The sequence below is a fragment of the Eufriesea mexicana genome, unplaced genomic scaffold (assembly GCF_001483705.2).
Source record: "Eufriesea mexicana isolate 0111107269 unplaced genomic scaffold, ASM148370v2 scaffold863, whole genome shotgun sequence".
Lineage (NCBI taxonomy): Eukaryota > Metazoa > Arthropoda > Insecta > Hymenoptera > Apidae > Eufriesea > Eufriesea mexicana.
In genome coordinates this window covers 64,590-84,890 of record NW_016909035.1, presented here as the reverse complement: position 1 = coordinate 84,890, position 20,301 = coordinate 64,590, and the positions used below count along the sequence as shown (strand labels likewise).

Here is a 20,301-nt window from a genome sequence, read left to right as displayed (position 1 = left end):
GTTCAGGCGAAAATGTCCGTGAGAAACGCGTGTTCGGATGGAAAAACAGCGGTTTCCAGTCGTGTTCGCGCAGTGGATATCTCTATTTGCATTCGCTGTTGGCGCTTGTTCCGCCGCGATGGCCGATACGGGGGGAAGGTTGGGAAATCTCATTCAGCCACGTCGAAAGAAAAGCGGCGACCTATGCGGAGGAACATCTTCGCTCGCGGCTCGACGAGTGCGACCTGGCACAATGCGGTGTTAAGAAATGCGGCTGGCGGTTGAAAAAAGGCTGCATTGTTCGAGCGGAGGTTAATAATGACATTAAGCTGGGTACGGTGTATGAAAACCTGCTTGACTTTTTGCATGATACACCGGTGTTATCTGCGAGCGTAACACACGTCTCTGAGTGGATATAAGTCGAAGGATAATCTCGCTGGGGATGCAAAGAGAACGGTTAAAAGCTATTGACTGGTAAATACGTGGATACGGGTACGTGGAATTATCGCAATCTCGATTTTTATGAATCGGTTCATCGATTCAATGCGATTGTCGAAAGAAATTTCAACCCCCTCGCAATGGTGGTGATTTCCTAGGTGAAAGAATTTTTGATGCACAGTCGATGCCGAACGCGTCGGTGTCAATCGATCGGTATAGGTTATTGACTGGTAAATACGTGGATACGGATACGTGGAATTATCGCAATCTCGATTTTTATGAATCGGTTCATCGATTCAACGCGATTGTCGAAAGAAATTTCAACCCCCTCCCAATGGTGGTGATTTCCTAAGTGAAAGAATTTTTGATGCACAGTCGATGCCGAACGCGCCGGTGTCAATCGATCGGTATAGGTTATTGACTGCTAAATACGTGGATACGGGTACGTGGAATTATCGCAATCTCGATTTTTATGAATCGGTTCATCGATTCAACGCGATTGTCGAAAGAAATTTCAACCCCCTCGCAATGGTGGTGATTTCCTAGGTGAAAGAATTTTTGATGCACAGTCGATGCCGAACGCGCTGGTGTCAATCGATCGGTATAGGTTATTGACTGGTAAATACGTGGATACGGGTACGTGGAATTATCGCAATCTCGATTTTTATGAATCGGTTCATCGATTCAACGCGATTGTCGAAAGAAATTTCAACCCCCTCGCAATGGTGGTGATTTCCTAGGTGAAAGAATTTTTGATGCACAGTCGATGCGGATCGCACTGGTGTCAATCGATCGGTATAGGTTAGGTTGTTTCAAACGGGATTCAACGCGAGTGAAAAACGGTGGAGGAGAGGATCGAACGGGGTCGCTGGAAAATGGCAGATTTTCCCGGAGAATAGAGGGCACCACCGCGGGGTGTCGCGGCTAGAACCGGCGGCAAGAAAGTGGCCTAATCAAAGTTCCAATCGAAGCTTAATCAATGATCTTCGAAGGAAACGAGGCGCGATTCGCGATAGGCTGCACGCCAGAAGCACCGGGGAGACACGTCGAAACGCGCGTTCCACGGATTCTTTCCGCGACCCGGTTTATTACGTAAGGAACAACGGCCGCCGCGTAATCGTTACGTTGCACGGTGAAAATCCGCCGTAACAAACGAACGTGGCAATTTCTATTAGTTTTCCCTTGCCACGGGACATGCCGCGGCGCGCACGCGCGCTTTATCCGATCGATCTCCTTGCGCTGCTTCTAGGACCATTATCGTTCGATGAATCGGTCGATGGAATGGGGAAAAAAAAGAAGAACAGAAAAAAAGCAGAAGCCGCTGTCCGTCTAGGGAATCGGAATCCGTGTCGCAATTGAAACGCGAATTTAACGAGATCGGCGTATCGTTAAACGTATACCCGTTGGAACAGAAGCGTATATTTATTTATCGGAACTCCATTTGCAGTCGGTTCAAATTTATTACCTTAACGAGAATAATTGTAATCATTTAGTCACCGGTATTTCACCGGCGAGTGTCAAACCATGGTCGACTATAGCGAGGCAGCATCGATGGGTAGCGTGGAAGAGGCGAATTTTAAATAATTCTTCGACTCGCGCGCAAATTATCCCCAGAAAGCTGAGGTTGGGGAAAAATCCCCTAGACGCGCGGCGATTCGTGGAAAGGTGTACGTAGAATGCGTACGTATAGAAATTCAGGGTATGTAGAATTGGAGGTTAAATTGGTGAGACCGCGGGGCGCATCGGAGGGTAGAGCAGCGATCTTTACGACGTTCTATGCGCAAAAGTTAACCGCCCTTCGGGCTGGATCGCAAACGCGCCGCTTGGACGGAGATGCAGTAAATACCGGTATCTGGTGTCGTAAAGTGCGGCATTGGTTTTCCACGGGAGAGGGCCGTAGGAAGAGAGGGCTGTCCGAAGGAAGCGAGAAGGAAATGGGGAAGAAAGGGTTGGCGGAAAGGGGAGGAGAAGAGTAGAAGGAGAGACGGAGTTTGTGGAAAGGTATCGGAGAAAGAGGGGTAGAGGAAAAAAGGGAGGCGGAAAGAGAGAGGGACAAGAAGGAGAGGACCAGGGCAGCTCGCCACGTAATTTATGTCTCGAGCGCACCGCGGTACGCCGCAACCGCGTTGACAGTTGAAACACGGCGGCGACTCGGATTGGTCGGCTCCGGGCGCCTTATAGGGTCGCGCGCATGCGCACACCGCCTTACGACATCCATCAGAGGCGACCGGCTACTGCCGTCAGCATGCCACTCTTTATCTTTCTCCTTTTCTCTAGCCCCCTTGCCCTTTGCCGATGTCAACCGAGCCGTAATCCGCTGTCACTTTGGATACTGTCCCCGTCGCCGTCTTGCTCTTCGTGCCTGTTAGGTTGTTGTCCTATTTCGCCTATTCCGGTTGTCGGTCTGACGACCAGCAGACCTATCCTACCTAGTGGTCGCCGCGTCTTCCGACCATGTCCTTTACGGTCCCTCCTCGTCCGCTTCGGTCGAAAGTGTCTTCTCCATCTTCGGTTCTCCGTTCGTCTCTTACTTTTACCGGGATGCTTTTTCCCACTGCCTTCGTCGTTGGGAATTATAGGTTTTTCACCGGTGCCAGACCTACGGCGTCCACGTTGACGCGGCGTTTTTCCACCCGCAGCGCGTCTTTTGTCCTTTCCACCGTGCCCCGTCCTTCCACCTTCGTTTCTCGGACCTTCGATCGGCAAAGCTGGCCACCTTTCCTTACTTTCACTGCGTCCGTGTTTCTCCCTCTTCCCATACGCTCCTTCTTCCTCTCCGTCTCGATTTCTCGCGACGGATTTTTTTGCCAAACGGTGACACAGTTTCGACTTTCGTGGACACTCCGTGACGGAGGTGTGAGAATTTCACTCGAGCAAATCGACCACGCTTCTTTTTCACGCGACTGCGGTTAGATCGCCGGGATTAGGCTCTCTCTCTCTCTCTCTCTCTCTCTCTCTTTCTCTCTCGGTCGGTTTTTCGATACGGCTACTGAACCGTGAACGGTGAAACACACCGGCAATGCTGGTCCGGGTGCCGAGGGAGACCGTGTTGCAAAATAGACGCCCGTGAAACAATCGTTTAACGCCGCGACATTACGGATCAATTAACGTATTAGACTCTACTCGCCTGCAGGACTTTGCATTCTCATTATAGCCAGACGTTTTGTCCGCTCCTATCGTGTAACGAAATTAACGCTATTAAACGACATTAACACCTCGTTTTACGACTTTTTTAATCGATACTAAACCACCGTCGACTGTTCATTAGGATTCGGACTCGACACTGTGACAGAAAGTATCCCTGTCGCTTAACTCGATATTACTATGCAGCCGGTTAAGAAACGAGTGCTCGTTTCGCCATTTTTCCCATTACCGTAGAACGTCCATTATCGAAATTAATGGACAGATAAAGTCGTTGGGATAATCGAGCTGGGAGGAGCGAATTTTGAATTGCGTCACAAAGCGACTACGTTTCCGCAAATAAAAATTCGTAACAAATGGTAATGTAAAGAAGAAGAAAGGGAAAGATTATATTATCTGGTATTTGCCTAGCTTTTGGAAAATTCGCAAAGCGGATATGTCGGCTGGAAAGTGCTGATCTTTGATTCTGCGATCGCATAATCGACGTTCTACCATAATCGCAAATATTCCGAATTATCCATTGTTCATTTGGAATATTTTAAAAATCCGTGACTGGATGTTTGTTCCAGCAGCCGGCCAGCTCGCAGGAGCGTGGCAGCGGCTTGGCTGTGGGGCGTCAAGGGGGGCCCGGCAGCGCGGGGGGGCCCGGAGCAGTGGACCAGGCGAGGGACCTAAGTCCCTGCCTCCCTGCGTCTATGGGCGACGCTGCACGACCTACCACCTTACCGTGCAGTCCTCCTGCCGCCCACCATCACGGGCCCCATCATACACCCCTGCATCAGACCCACTGCGGCACCAACAACAACTGCTACGACGGACCTACCACCCCCTACGACTCTAGGGACTATGATTCTCCCGGAGGTTAGTTATCTCGCATTCTCATTTGCATGGAATTCACCTTACTCGCGTTATCTCGCAAATATTTAATCCCTCGTGCTCACACACGGCACTGCGTAATATTCCGTCGCGTAAAAGGCTAGAATTATTCTGCCCTTGTATCCTGTGACGATTAATACTCCCACGTATACACGATGAATTTCATCCGTCGTGAGAATCCTCGATATTAGGTGTGCAGAAAATTTGCGATTTTAATTTAACACTTGTAATTGCGAAGAATTCCCTTCGTTTCCCTTTTGTAATCACGATAACAAAGGGAAAATACTTTCGAGTACCAACACTTTGCGGTCCCACGTCGAATTTTTCTACGCGAAACATAGTCTCGCATATTTTAATTTTATTCGACAAGAACGGAGTCAAGTTTTGATCATCCAATTTTCCAAAATTCTTGCCTATGAACCACCCAGAATAAGGTGTCGAACGCGACCTGGCCCGCAAAGTGCTTACATTTTGAAATCTCTGGAAACGCGATATTCATGGTATTAATTTTATCGATGGCCGACCAGGTGGCCAGGAATACAGGAACAACAACAGCAACTTCGAGAACCCGAGCGACCTGAGCATGCCTCCTCAAACGCACCACCACCATCACCACCATCACTCGCATCTGCACCCGCAGACTCACTCGCAGGAGCAGCAGACCACGGAACACTTGCACGCCATCCCGAAGCTGGAGCCGCCACCCACCCCGCCAGCGCAGTCCGAGGATATTCCGGGGGTGGTTTGCGCCGGATGCGGCCTCCGGATATCCGACAGGTTTTACCTGCAAGCGGTGGACAGGCGGTGGCACGCGGCCTGCCTTCAGTGCTCGCACTGCCGTCAGGGCCTCGACGGCGAAGTCACCTGCTTCAGCAGGGACGGAAACATTTACTGCAAGAAGGACTACTATCGGTGAGTGGATGCAGACATTCGTTATGGTGATTAACCCTCGACTGGTTACGTAAACGCTCGAGGCCGATTCGATTCTCGCGAGAGACGTGATCGAGGGTCTACGATACCGGGTTATCTGGCCGTGAATAAACCTCGCATTTTTCTGCCTCGATACACGAATACAGTCGAGGGTTGAGATTTATGTTATAATTTCTCACAATTTTTCATTGGCACTCCGAGATCGTCCTAGCCGACCCACGGAGTCTATATTTAAATCGATTTGCTCTTTGCAAATTTGTATTCGGGGAGTTTGGGTCCACGTGTGCAAGAATCTTACGAATCTCGGATGATCCCGGAGACCCGGTCGATTAGCCGGATATTTAGCCACGCGCTGTTCCCTTTCGGCCATTAATGGTATCAAATCGTGGACGATAGTCGGCTAAAGAGGGACACAAAGAATTTCACGCTACAGGGGTGAATACCGAATTCCGCGTTATCCGGCTCGAGGTTTATACCCGAACTCGTAGATAGGAAATAGTCAGAGGTAATTTATAACCGGGGAGGAATGGCGGTTCGTTAAATTCTCGGCGTCGAATTAAACTAGGGATCTCTATTAGTACGCAGGTCGCTCTTTATCTCGCAGATAAAAGGCCTAGCCTCTCGTTAGAGATTCGCAACGATGGTCAATAAGGACGAACGTGGGGAATCGTAAAAGCAAAGTTTCCAGTGTTCTTGTTAATAAATTGTTGAATTGCCTGGTCTTCTAATTCTCGTATGCGTTAAATAAATTGCACAGTGCTGCATCTGTCCATTTTGTTCATCGATAGTAATGGCCGTGGCTATGGTTTATAACCGTGTTTATATCTACATGAATCTTCGTGCGACTGGCTGATAATCTTTGCTGCTGAGCAATTAAACGAAACCGCAAAGTATAGTGTCTCTGGCGTTTATCGACAACGCTACCCGAGGAAATCCGTAGTTCTGCGGTCGACTCCCTATCGGGTCGCATTCGGACCACCATATTTGCATTGCTACGACTGAATTTTCCTTTCCATCCCACTCTCTCTCACTCGAAATTTCGGTTAGTTTGAGTTAGTTTGAGTTACTCTTTCTTCATCTCTTCGACTCGGTAATTGGCCCATTCTTTGAAGTATGTATCCATCTATATGTATCTATGAACTGTGTGTGAGTTTGTTGTATAACAATTATATATTTATTGTAAATTATAATATACACACGTGTCTTATCTCCTAAATGTTCACTCTCACGCTTTTTGTAATAAGTTGAAACTCCTCATAACATATTGGCTCTGATCTATAACAATTGCACAATTCCACACATTCTAGATCTTCCAAACGTACTTCCAAAAATATACATATCTACACTCGTGTCATTACTCGACCTCACACACTCTCATTCACACTAATAAAACCAAATCCACACTATGTAGCTATTCATTTTTCTAGCTATATTTATTTCTATTTATAATTTGCAAATTTTCTGAATTATTTGTGCTTTTAAATTTATTCCTGCGATTCTGTAATATTTTCCTTCATTAATTCGTTCCATTTATTGGTGATTCCTCGTCATAGTTATTCTTTATATATTTCTATATTTATTTGTACTTAATCTTTAGGTTCTATAATTTCTCGATTTTAAATTCTACATGTTCCTAATTTTTCATTGGCTCTGATCTATAACAATTGCACAATACCACGAATTCTAGATCTTCCACTCATATTCACATTAATAAAATCAAATCCACACCATGTATCTATCTATTTTTCTAGCTATGTTTATTTCTATTTATAATTTTCAAATTTTATGAATTATTTGTGCTCTTAAATTTATTCCTGCGATTCTGTAATATTTTCCTCCATTAATTCGTTCCATTTATTGTTGATTCCTCGTCATAGTTATTCTTTATATACTTCTATATTTATTTGTACTTAATCTTTAGGTTCTATAATTTCTTGATTTTAAATTCTACGTGTTCCTAATTTTTCATTGGCTCTGATCTATAACAATTGCACAATACCACGAATTCTAGATCTTCCACTCGCATTCACACTGATAAAATCAAATCCACACCATGTATCTATCTATTTTTCTAGCTATGTTTATTTCTATTTATAATTTGCAAATTTTCTGAATTATTTGTGCTCTTAAATTTATTCCTGCGATTCTGTAATATTTTCCTCCATTAATTCGTTCCATTTATTCTTGATTCCTCGTCATAGTTATTCTTTATATACTTCTATATTTATTTGTACTTAATCTTTAGGTTCTATAATTTCTTGATTTTAAATTCTACGTGTTCCTAATTTTTCATTGGCTCTGATCTATAACAATTGCACAATACCACGAATTCTAGATCTTCCACTCGCATTCACACTGATAAAATCAAATCCACACCATGTATCTATCTATTTTTCTAGCTATGTTTATTTCTATTTATAATTTTCAAATTTTATGTGATTCCTCGTCATAGTTATTCTTTATATATTTCTATATTTATTTGTACTTAATCTTTAGGTTCTATAATTTCTCGATTTTAAATTCTACATGTTCCTAATTTTTCATTGGCTCTGATCTATAACAATTGCACAATACCACGAATTCTAGATCTTCCACTCATATTCACATTAATAAAATCAAATCCACACCATGTATCTATCTATTTTTCTAGCTATGTTTATTTCTATTTATAATTTTCAAATTTTATGAATTATTTGTGCTCTTAAATTTATTCCTGCGATTCTGTAATATTTTCCTCCATTAATTCGTTCCATTTATTGTTGATTCCTCGTCATAGTTATTCTTTATATACTTCTATATTTATTTGTACTTAATCTTTAGGTTCTATAATTTCTTGATTTTAAATTCTACGTGTTCCTAATTTTTCATTGGCTCTGATCTATAACAATTGCACAATACCACGAATTCTAGATCTTCCACTCGCATTCACACTGATAAAATCAAATCCACACCATGTATCTATCTATTTTTCTAGCTATGTTTATTTCTATTTATAATTTGCAAATATTCTGAATTATTTGTGCTCTTAAATTTATTCCTGCGATTCTGTAATATTTTCCTTCATTAATTCGTTCCATTTATTGGTGATTCCTCGTCATAGTTATTCTTTATATATTTCTATATTTATTTGTACTTAATCTTTAGGTTCTATAATTTCTCGATTTTAAATTCTACATGTTCCTAATTTTTCATTGGCTCTGATCTATAACAATTGCACAATACCACGAATTCTAGATCTTCCACTCATATTCACATTAATAAAATCAAATCCACACCATGTATCTATCTATTTTTCTAGCTATATTTATTTCTATTTATAATTTGCAAATATTCTGAATTATTTGTGTTTTTAAATTTATTCCTCCGATACTGTAACATTTGTCTTCATTCATTCCTTTGATTTATCGTTAATTCCTCCGCATATTTCTATATTTATTTCTACTCAATCCTTAGTTTCTATAATTTCTCGATTTTAAATTCTACATGTTCCTAAATTTTCCCTCCGATTTCTTAACATTTGCTTCCATTCATTCCTTCGACTTATCGTTAATTCTTCCATATATTTTTATATTTATTTCAAATTTAGTCTTCCGGTTTTATTCTTCGATTTTCCAAATTCTACGTGTTCTTAAATTTTTCCCTCTCATTTTGTAATATTCCTGTAATAATAAAAATTGTTATTATATATATAACTATAAATATAAAAATTATCTGTTCGTTATTCTCCGCGTGGATGACGATTAATGCTTCCGCAATAAATGGACATTGGATTGTAGGTTTCGTGGAAAAGCCGATCTCGTAATTTTCCCTCGAATTTCAGTTCGCCTCCGTTTTCCTTCGCGTCAATAAGGCTGGTAGCTCGTCGCGAAGAATACGCTTGGCCGCTCGTCAGGGCGGCAAGTCAACCGCGAAGCGGCAATTTCTGTAATTCGAGGGGCCATTCCGGTGAGGCCGTCCGCGATTTCAGAGCGCGCGTGATTTCAAAGCGGACTGGCGCGTTTACGCAACGGCTGAACTGCGACGACGGGGGCCTCGCGGTCTCTTCGTCAGCGACGATAAGGGCCCGTTTTATCGACGTGCACGCGATTGACAGTAAATTACCATAGAGCACCGAGCGGCCACGGAGGCGAATCACGCATGGAAGAAGAAAGAGTTATCGTGACGGGGCTGGCTCGCGGCGCGGAAAACAATGAGATACCGCGCGTTTATGTAAGTCCGCTTGCCTTTGCTCGAAACCGCACGCTATTTCGAGAATGTCGATTCTGGGGGAGAAGAAATTCGCGTTTCGTGCAGCCGCTTCTCCTGGAACGCTGTCGAACAGCGTGCATGCACTCTGTAGTACTGTTTACTCCACGTTACACTCGCTTTTGGCATTACTTCTGTCGTGAATTATCTTGGATGGATTATGTTTTACCAGGATAATGTCTCGGAATAACTTTAACTTTAACATTCTTTACGATATGGAAGCAACTTCCACCGTTTGGTTCTATTCGAATTGCCAAAAAGATACCAGATGTCGCTAGAAGCGTCTAGTAACATGGCGCTGGAGGTTAGAACTCTGCAACAACTTCGACAGTGGAATCATTGAAAGAATGACAAAAGAATGACGATATTTTGATATTTATTTCTTAAATTGACGCATGTTTGCGTTTTCCAGGGAAAATTCAAGTTGCTCTTCATCAACAGAGAGGCATACGAATATTTGTACCTGTTTAGTCTTGATATACTTCATTAAACTTAATAAATCCGAGGAAAATGAAATCCGTGCTAAGCGATTCCGAATGGAGGACTACCAGAACACTACTCTGTAAAATTTATTACTCCGAAAGCAATAATGCTAATTTCTACCCACGACGACATTCGTTTATTTTTCTAAGGAAATCGCAATTATGGAAACGATCTAACCGCTTTTAATAAATTAACGTTGAATTTCATTAGCATAGGAACACGATTACGTATAGGAACCTATTTACTTCCATCACGCTGCTTCGATTCTTACTCTCACGTACAGCATACTTAGGTAAATATTTCAGACTGATAGTCAGAACCTCAAGTATAGCGGAATAATTTCTGCCAAGATGAAATGCACGTTGAGCGATCTCGAATCAGGCTGTCAGGATATCAGGGTAAAAAATTGATCACGTCGAAAGTAAAAATGGTAATTTCTATTCGCGATGTTTGCTGCTGGTGGAAGATTGATCGGTTAAGTAATCCACTGGCGTACAAGCTTCGCGCGGGATGACGATAATAAACCGCGTAATGTTCGCCTTACCTAACGAACTAATACCCCGAAACAGCGCTAGAACCAGGAAAAACCGCGATCGTCTTCTTTCCCAGACGCGCCAGACCTTTCCCCAGATTTCTACGCGACCGGTTCCTCCATCTACTCGGTCGACTTTCCCCATCGAGGTTGCACGAAACGCGCGGATCCGTAATAAGTTGCGCAACGGTGCGAGGGCTGGAAAAACGGAAGTCGACGCGCCATCCCTCGAATTCCGCGGGCCCGACGCGCGAGGCGACGAAATTCCCATAAATCGGCGCGCCAGAAGCGAACTTGGCACAGCTTCGCAAGAATTCTCTCACGTTTCGCCGGCTCGGTGATTTCCATTCCGAGAAACAATTGCGCCCTCGACGCTCGTGCTCGAGTACGCGGAAATCACCTGTCTTGCCATATTTCGCGCCGGTTTCAGCCACTAATCCTCGCCTAGCGGGGAGTCGCAGGCGATCGTTGGTTTGCAGAGACGCGTGATCTTTTAGAATGAAAATCGCTCGCGAGCCTTCGAGAACGGTTTCCAGCGAAACTTCCGCGTCGGGTTCGCGGTTCGTTCGGGAAAATGGCGCACTTCCTGCTGCCTGCGAGAATGTCTGATCAGGAACTCCATACCTCGCGGGATTCTTAACCGCGAGTTCGCGAAAATATCGGTTCCCGGTAATTCTGAAAGCGGATTTCAAGTTCGATGGTTTATTCGAAGCAGGGGAAGAGAAACGTTGCTATTTGCTTAGCGACAAATTTTCGATTGCATAAAGTTAACCCCGAAAGACGCCCCTCAGTCGCCATTTAATCAGATTCTAGAGATGGATGGTAATTAAAATCAAAGTAAAATAATTCTACGTCTTAATTTGCATACGATTTCTTAGTTACCGTTTTGAAAATATCGTCGACTATATGGCAGAAAATCTTCTAGTTTGCAAAATTACTATTTTCCTGTAACGAAAAAATTTTCGAGTGCATAGGGTTAACCGCGAGAGGCGCCTCTCAGTCGTCGTTTAATCAGATTCTAGAGATGGACGGTAATTAAAATCGAAGTAAAATAATTCTACGTCTTAATTTGCATATGATTTCTTATTTATCGTGTTGAAAATATCGTCGAATTACTTTTCTAGTCTTCGAATTACTATTTTTCTGTAACGAACAAATTTTCGAGTGCACAAGGTTAATACTAGGTTAGGTTGTTTGAGTGTCACGTTAAGCGTGGGTAAGCTATAACACCGATGCATAAAATTTATTTATATACTTTACCAAGACCCATGTACGAAATTATACGGACGAAGTCGTAACGCGAACCGCGTTAAAATTGTAGTTTAATTGCAGGGAGTTGTCAAGAAACTGTCAGCGCGGAATATAAGTCCAATTAAGAATGATGTGTTCCCAGCTGAATGATTTCTATCTGCAAAATTTATTCCCCGAATATTTCTCTTTCACGCCAGACTTTAATACCACACGCGCGATTTATAACGTTATCAACTTATTACCACCCCATTGTACAATGCTATCTAGATCACCTAGGCTACTCCCGGCCGTCTAACCAAGCTGCTCAGATCAATCACGTGTAAACATCTTGCCCGAAACAGAGAGCCGAATCGTTCTCATCTCTATCCAACGGCAGGCCAAACAACGTTTCGACTAATCCATAAATCTTGCTATTACGAGCCGCATGAGAAATGAAAATATCAAAGCTGCTCGCTGCCATCGCGATAGCTCATCCTGCGCGCGGCCTGATCGCCTTCGTTCGATCGACTAGCGAAATAATTTAAAGTTTCATGCGGGAATATCGTCTCGGGGACCGTGGTCGAGGGACAGGGAACATCGTGTTGGGCCTGTGAGGGCCTCACACGGCGCGGATATTAGCGTACTCCCTCGCTCTGCTCGATTCGCACACACGGCTGTTGGCTACGTACGGACTGGCCAGTCCGTCGACTAATGGTCACGACTCGACCATTTACCTCCGGCGAAGCGTCGATTCTTGATAAGTAAATCACCGTCGATCTACATTTCACGAGCGACGGACGATATACACGTGCAACGGGTTGCACGTCATCGCGGATGGTGCACCGGCGTCGTCATCCCCGGATGTCGCGCTCGCTTTCCTCTCTTTTTCCGTCCCGTTCCCTGGCCCGACCCGTTCCGACCTCCGACCCTGCTACCTCGTGCACCGCTCGAATTTCGACCCCTTTCGCTCTTATCCGCTTCCTCCCGCTTGTTAATTAAATGACAAACGAGGTTGTTCGGCTGGCTCGTGAATCTTCCGGAATTTTATTAGCCGTTCGAGCAGTCCGCGAAAGTACCTGCCCTTTTCCTCGTCGTATTCGACTCGGGTTCCTCCTGACCCGGCACTTTCGGTTTTAATTAAAATGGAACACGCTCGTGGTCACGCCGCGTCGCTTTCAAGCCAGATTTCCTGTCACCGTGAAGAAACGGGTAATTTACTCGTTATTAGACACCGCGGTTGCTAGGCCTAGCTGAATGCTCGAAAACGTCGGGATTTTACAGTTATCCGTGGTTGAACACATGGTCAGGTAGATCGTAGATAATGGTGATTCATTATTACATAAATCATTAAACGCATGACAGAGGCCGAGACCGCTCTCGTGCCGTGGCAGCCGCGCATTGCAATTTCGGTAGCCAGACACCCAACAGAGGCTCCTTTTGCTCGTCTTCCGTCCTCCGCTTCTCTGCACGCTTTCTGCCCGCTCGCGGACGCGGTGGTATGCCTCGAAAATCGCGCCAGCCGATCTCGCAGGCCACGGTCGAGATCCCTCGGGATAAGGGGCTGGTTTTATCGCGCGAAGCAGGACGCGCGAGTGAAGACACCCTGTGACAGCGACCAGATTAGAACTCGCGGAGGGAAGAAGTCGCGCAGACGTTCTTGGACACGCGATTCCGCGCGAGCTCTGTCGTGCGTGGCCTCGAAGCCTCCACAAGCCGCCATATTTCCCGAATATCGCGCTATTTCCGTTTCTTCGTGAAACACCGGAATAAATTGGCAGGCGAAATTTTGAATTACGATCGTTGCTTTTTCTTCCTGCGGATTCCTCGCAGATTCAAAGATAATTCTCGATATAAATCTCGACGTTATTATCTTCGAGGAAATTATCACGTCTCGACGATTTCATCGTCTGTCGACGGTGTTTATTCTCGATATAGTCGACTAAATTAGCCGTCGAAGCTTTGAATTATGCATCACGGTATTTGTAGCTGCGAACATTATTCCCGTCTCGGATATTAATAATATTTTCATCGGTTAAACTTTATCGTCGGTTTTATATTCGCTTTTAAGCAATACCGAGATAGAGAAATGGCGCTGTGGAGTTAAAACGGATTAAATAACCCTATTCTAGCGTTAATCTTTTTAATTCAAAGGCTCTTTCGCTACAAAGGAATCGCTTATAAATGAACGTATAAAATTACTTCCTTTCTGTATTCCATGTATAGTTGCGTTATTCCAAAGTCAACATGGCCGACAAGTTTTCAGAGAAAAATCACCCTATTTTTTTTTCAAGCTCAAAGGGTAAATATCAAACGACCAAAGAGGAGCGAAACGTTGCCAAAAAAGTTGCATTTTCTCGATGAAAAACTTCCACATTTACACGGAGTTTTCATCGAGGCGAGTACAAAATGGCGGCACGTCCGGGCAGGTTTTCGGGTCGCGGCAGGGGAAGTTGAACGCGTTTCCCATTGTCGCGCGGCGCAGGAACTTTATTCGCGGCGGATAGTGTGTCGGCGTTACGCGATATCTACTAGGAAAAGGAATAAATTTGTCGCTGCTGCGATGCTCGCCGCGATTCCTCGTGATTTACTCGCGCGGCACTCGTAAATTAAGCCTTGAAATTTGAGAACGTAGATTTCCCGTTGATGCGATTGTGTAAGACGAGCCCCCCCGGCTTTTTGCACGCGCACGAATCACGTGGATTCGTCGTTTCGTGCCTGAGATGCAAATACCGCGCTCGCCGATTACGCGAGCACTCGCGGCTTTCTATGAATCAGCGCGGGAGGATCGACGAACCCTCTGATAACGTTTACGACGGAATTTTTTCCAGTCGAGCGACCTTTCGAATCGGGAGCTTTCCTTCAGGAACGAGCCAGCGAATTAATAGCGTCGTTCTTCCGGCATAGAAGCGTACTCGGGCTTGCGAAGCGGTGGAATATCATACGCGAAACGGGAGTTAAAAATTAGCCCGAAATCTCGCTTCTTTCGTTACTATAACACGGTGAAATTTATTTTTCTATCGAGCCAAGATTAAACGTTAATCGGTTAATGCCTCGTCCTATATTGCCAAGACAAATCACCGTGTTACTCGCCGTGGAATACATGACTCATTTGTCTACAATGTAATTGCAGCACCATTTATGCATCCCTCTTCGTGCTATCAAAAATGTACATACACGTTCGTGGCCTTATACGAATAATCCGAGATGCTCATTACGTTGAGTCCGTATTTCTTACGTATGCTGCGTCTGTGAGACGCAGAGTCCATTATCCGGCAAACGAATTGACCACTTCCGAAACCCATTGTGGTATCGCAATCGTGAACGAGAGTGTATAAGTCTATCAATGAAAAGGAACCGAGATTCTCACTCTCGCCGCTAGATGGATTCCTAGTTGAAGGAAGTTCGAGGACTTTCTCGCAAGTACTCGGTGACGCCTCGACCTCCCTTAAATAGAAGTTCCTATGCGATCTAAGTAGCCTCGTCTAAGGCGGGGTCTGCTAGAAAAGCCTTACTGACGAGTCCACTAGCAGGGGCCCAGGACGTGGAACGTGGCATCTGCTATACAGTATGATAGCACAACGAGACAAGGGGGGATACCAACAGGCCCAGCACCATAGGAACATCATCAGACATCAATATCAATAGGAGGAACCACAAGAGTTTTAGACCCGAGCGAAACAACAAAGACACAAACAAAAAGAAGACCCCATTTGGGGATCCCTACACCGAGTCTATCGCAAAATCCTGGTGAACAGAGAAAAGCCTCCATTCGAACAATCTTGCTAGATCCAACAGCGTAGACTTCTAGGAAAGATCGAAATGAGGAGGCCCCGAACCCAATAAAGCTAAACAAACAACTTTTCTCAGAAATACGGAGGAGGAATCTCGTGCGAAGCAATCGCAGAATCGATGCAGAGCTTTAGTCCTTTGCGAATCGTCTTGCGTCCACTCGGAGTAGCTACCATCTTAACCCAAGCTAGAGTGCGCAGCACGGTGTCAAAGCGTTGCGTCGAAGCGTAGTGTCGAAGCAGAAGGCGTGGCGGAGTCGTGTTCTCGCAGCCCTTGCACGCGAGCGGACAGCTTCGGACAGCGTTTTCCTCGTGCTGTGTCCTCGCGGAGCGGTACGCGCGTGTATCGGCGCGTACACAGGCGCAGACCGCGTCATACAAGAGTGACAGCCAAGATGGAATAGCGCAGACATCCCGTCACGACACGGCTTCGGGCCCGAAACTCTTATCTCGCTGGCTCGCATGTGCGATCTGCTGTTGTCGCGGCATAGCCGGCGTGTCGTTGCTGCTGGCTGTCGCCGCGGCCGGTGTTATTAGGCGACGCGCGTTCGCGTGTCCGTCCAGTGAACCCGGCTTTACGCGCGTGACACCCTTTCGTAACTCCCGCGCGGCTCTAGATCGGAAGGAATTATTTCCAGCAGCGGGCCCGGACTCGTTGGTCTAGCAAACGGACCGAACGATCGACTGATCTAACGCGACCAGCCGTTCACGAGGCTACGAGCTTTCTAGGATCGAGTTACCGATCCACGCTTCGGCTACAGGCCCGAGGTGTTGACGCTGAACCGAGGTGATGGTTGGAAGGTTCAGTTTCGTTCAGATCGATGATCGAGTGTTAGAATGGACCGGGTCTTTTGAGAATTCTTTCAACAGTAACGAGCTTCGTTCAAATTCCTTCGAACATTCCTCGAGAATATAGGGAACTCTAGGGTCTAGGGTCCGGGACTGAGGGGTTGACACTGAAGCGTGTTACGATGCTTGGAAGTTTAACGTGGTTTTGAGTAAACCGTACCGTGAGGCCTAGCCACTGTCAATATAGTCATTCGACACTACTAGCGCTCGTTTCTGCTTAAACGCGATTTTCGTTCGTAGAGACGCTGTCAATGAAGACATAAAACAGTCCACCACTTGGGATTTGTAGTCCCAGAGCCGCAACAGTCAGTGCACGTATGTGTTTTTCGGTCTTAGCAACGCGTTAACGTGAAACACACGAGTCCCTCGGCCCTATCAGTTGTTTCCGCCGAACGCGTATATGCGGCGGTCCTCCGCAAAGGTGTTCGATTGACACTTGGACATGAAAAGATCGATTATTGAAATAGGGTTCAAGGTCCAGGTCTGAGCAGGGTTGAAGAGAGCAGCGTAGTGGATGGACCAGGTCTGGGAAGAATGCAATAGCAACGAGTCTCGATTAAATTTCTTTGTAACATTCTTCAAGAGCGAATTCCCGGTTCACGCAATCATCGGAACACAGCCTCGCTTTCTCGGCAATCTTTGCTTATCAGCGATCCACCGCGAGGAACTCGCCCTGGCAAAAGAAGAAACAAAGAGCGACCCTTATCCATGGCTGACCAGATGTCGATATTTTGACATCGAACAGGATGTAATTAGCGGGAAGAGGAGAGCGAGAGGGGAGGACAGCGGGGACTTAGCCTGGGACGACACAGGTGCCTGGTCCCCGAGTTATCCCGCTTATCCGCTTGGTTTTTGGACGAACGTGGAGCAACTGGAAACGTCTTAACGAGCCACTTTCCAGCGAAATATGAACGTCTGTACGTCTGCCGGCAGACGGTGGAACGTCGAAAGTGGCTGGTCACCTCGCGTGCTAGCTCGGCCCGGCCCGGTGGCTTCGTCGTAAAAATTGCTTGCGCGTAAAGAGATCGTTGCTCGCCGTGCTCTAAGAGCTTCCTGGATCGTTCCGTCTTTTTTTCCTCGCCCCTCCGCCGCGCCCCCGGCGTCGCCCAGGTGTTCTTCCTCTGAAATTACTCGCGGTGCTCGCCGTTGGTCTTCGGCCTCCATCTCCGTCGCACGCGTTCTCCGGCCGGGCATCGCCGTTAATATGAGCGGCGTCGGTAATCGAAGCGTGTCCAGCCCCCTGATCGCTGATAAATTGCTCTAATGCGACTAATGAACTACCCGCTACAAGATTCAGCGCGCGCGCACACGCTCGCGGATGCCTTCCAGCCGAGCTCTCCCGATGATGCCTCCTCGCGCGCGCGCCGCTGTTCGCACACGAGCAAGTTCAATGCCGGCTGGTAATTAATTCGGGGCCCCGTCTCGCTTCGGGGACCGTTCGGAATTTCTTGCCCACGCCGTGGCGGCAAATTCGTCCGCGAACCATGCAGATCGGTGATGTACTCGATGGGTGCCCCGGATGGGGAGGAATCGAGGGTGGGTGGTGTAGCCAGTGAGCGAGCAGGTCTTTCGCGTTTCCGAGAAGAGCTTGGCGAGCAGTGGCAGAGGTAGAAAATTTAAAGAACTCGAAATTTCGATTTTTCCTTTTACCAAATAGACCTTGATTACGTTGATCTTCGATGATCCCAGGTGTCGCTAGGTGGAGGTGATTAACCCCCTCGAATATAATATCGCGCGAGATTCGTGGCAAGGAAATCGAGGCAAGCACGAGTATCACTGGTGAGAGGCGTGGTTCGTTGATGGGTCCAACGTAAACATCGTCAGGCTCGGTCAAGCTCGTCGTCAATTTTCGTCGACGTCTTTCTGTCCCAGTTGCGTGTTATTCTTCGCCGCGTTCGGACGAAATGGCTCGACGCGTGACCGATTTTCCTGTTGCTCGTGCCACGCCCCATGGGGACTTCGAGAGTCTTCGAACGAGAGTTTGGTTAGTAATATTTATTTTATATCTTTACAATTCTGTCACTGTTCTAAGAGAAATTTCGGGTGGGTGATTGAGTGGTCTTTGAGCAATAGTGATGAGCTGATGCGACAGAGAAGATACGTGCGTGTTTATTTCCTCCAGGAAACTAGCAATTTGCGTAGCTAGAGAAATAGTGATTTAGACGTGCTTCTGCAACGATTAATGATTATTTTATTATCATTATTATATTAATCGGGCACGTGTTAATTTTATTCTTCGTCGCGTTCGGACAAAATGGCGCGACGTGTGACCAACTCTATTGTTGCTTATGGCACGCGGCATTGGGACACAGGGCTAGAGGTTAAGGCTACTTTCTTTGGAAAGATTTTTTGCTTTCGGTAATTGGAACGCGCAAATCATTTTTAAAATCCGAATTTTTCAATTTATTTGACAGGGATAGATTTGATACTCGATTCTGCCGAATCGAGCTTACGATTAGGTTTAGTATTTTCTTCGTTATACAGCTATATGGAGTACTTGTTGGATTCTCAAGTGGGAATACGATGATTTCGAAGTAACCTCTTTCCTTTGATAAAAGTTGAATGCCGATTGTTAGAAAGGGAGCATGATCTTGGAACCAATTTCTCTCTCACGACTTATAAAAATACGTAGACAATTGGGAGATGGTATTATTGCATTAATTATCATTGCAACATCTCGCTTTTCCAAGAGGAGTCACGTCAAAGCCGAATTGTGCTTCGCGTAGCCATAAACGACGTTCAAGCCCTTATTATTTTATCGACAATCTTTTGAATATTGAAAAGACCTGGCGATGCAGCGATCTCGAATAAAATGTGAAATAAGAAGCGATAAAAGTCGTATCGCTATACATCTTTACATACCTTATCGAAGAATAGTAGCCTCGAACGCGAGGATATCGTGAAGCACCTGACCGATGACGAGTGCTCTTTCAACTTAAGTATCATTCGCCGAGGTGCATAAAAGGATGGGTGCAACCAGTAATTTTCACGAAGCCATTTTCAATTCAGTTCCGCGATTTCGATGCTCTACGAGCGTTGAAACAGTCTAAACTCGTGCATTCCATCGAAACCAGCCCACGGTCAGTTACCTCTATCGTTAGCGACGGCCATCCAGGTGTGGTTACCTTCAACCACTGCAAACGCTCAGAGAAATTCCCAATTTTTAATTTACAATAATTATTGCTAAACAAAATTCTACTAAAATATCAGGAAAAAATAAAATAAAATTTTCCAGCAAGAAATTCAGTAGTGCAGAAACACCGAGGAAGGAAATTTGATTAATAACAAAGAAATTTATATCCAATGAAGGAAAATAGCAGTAAATAATATAAAAATCAACCATAGAAAAGGGATCAAGATACAGGGAACACTGTTGCTTCCACGTTATTTCGAATAGATTTCAAGATTAAGATATATCCTCGAACAATCCTCGAATTCCTAGGACATCGAAGAATTCTAAGCATCTAGGTAGGCAGAAATCCAAGTATATCGACTCGTGTTGAACCACAGTTGAACCACAAAGTCAATGTGGATGCACGACGCGATACACGCGACACTATCTCCGATTCATAGGGCAGACGTCTTCCTACGTATTTATCTTCGCTATTGGTAGTCGAAATCATTACTGGGAGCCAGTGTTCGGTCCTCTCCGGCTTCGAATAAGTTTCACGAAGGATACAGAGGGGTTAGGCGAGGTGTCCAGCCCCGACAACTCATTATTTATCGAGCAAACTCGCGGCAGCGCCACGTGGGACGCTGAACACGCATAATTTATCGCCGGCCTCTTTGCATACAGCGAAACGTATGAAC

At 45.5% G+C, this 20,301-nt stretch overlaps 1 protein-coding gene across 1 annotated transcript in view; it reads left to right on the top strand.

Annotated features, from left to right (window-relative positions):
• LOC108547055 (protein apterous) overlaps window positions 1-20,301 on the top strand; it is a 62,226-nt gene that overhangs the window by 12,936 nt on the left and 28,989 nt on the right. Inside the window, exons 2-3 of the mRNA XM_017899401.1 lie at window positions 4,128-4,419; window positions 4,962-5,346. Of these exons, the coding sequence (XP_017754890.1) occupies window positions 4,128-4,419; window positions 4,962-5,346 (677 nt within the window). The remainder of the gene's footprint in view (window positions 1-4,127; window positions 4,420-4,961; window positions 5,347-20,301) is intronic.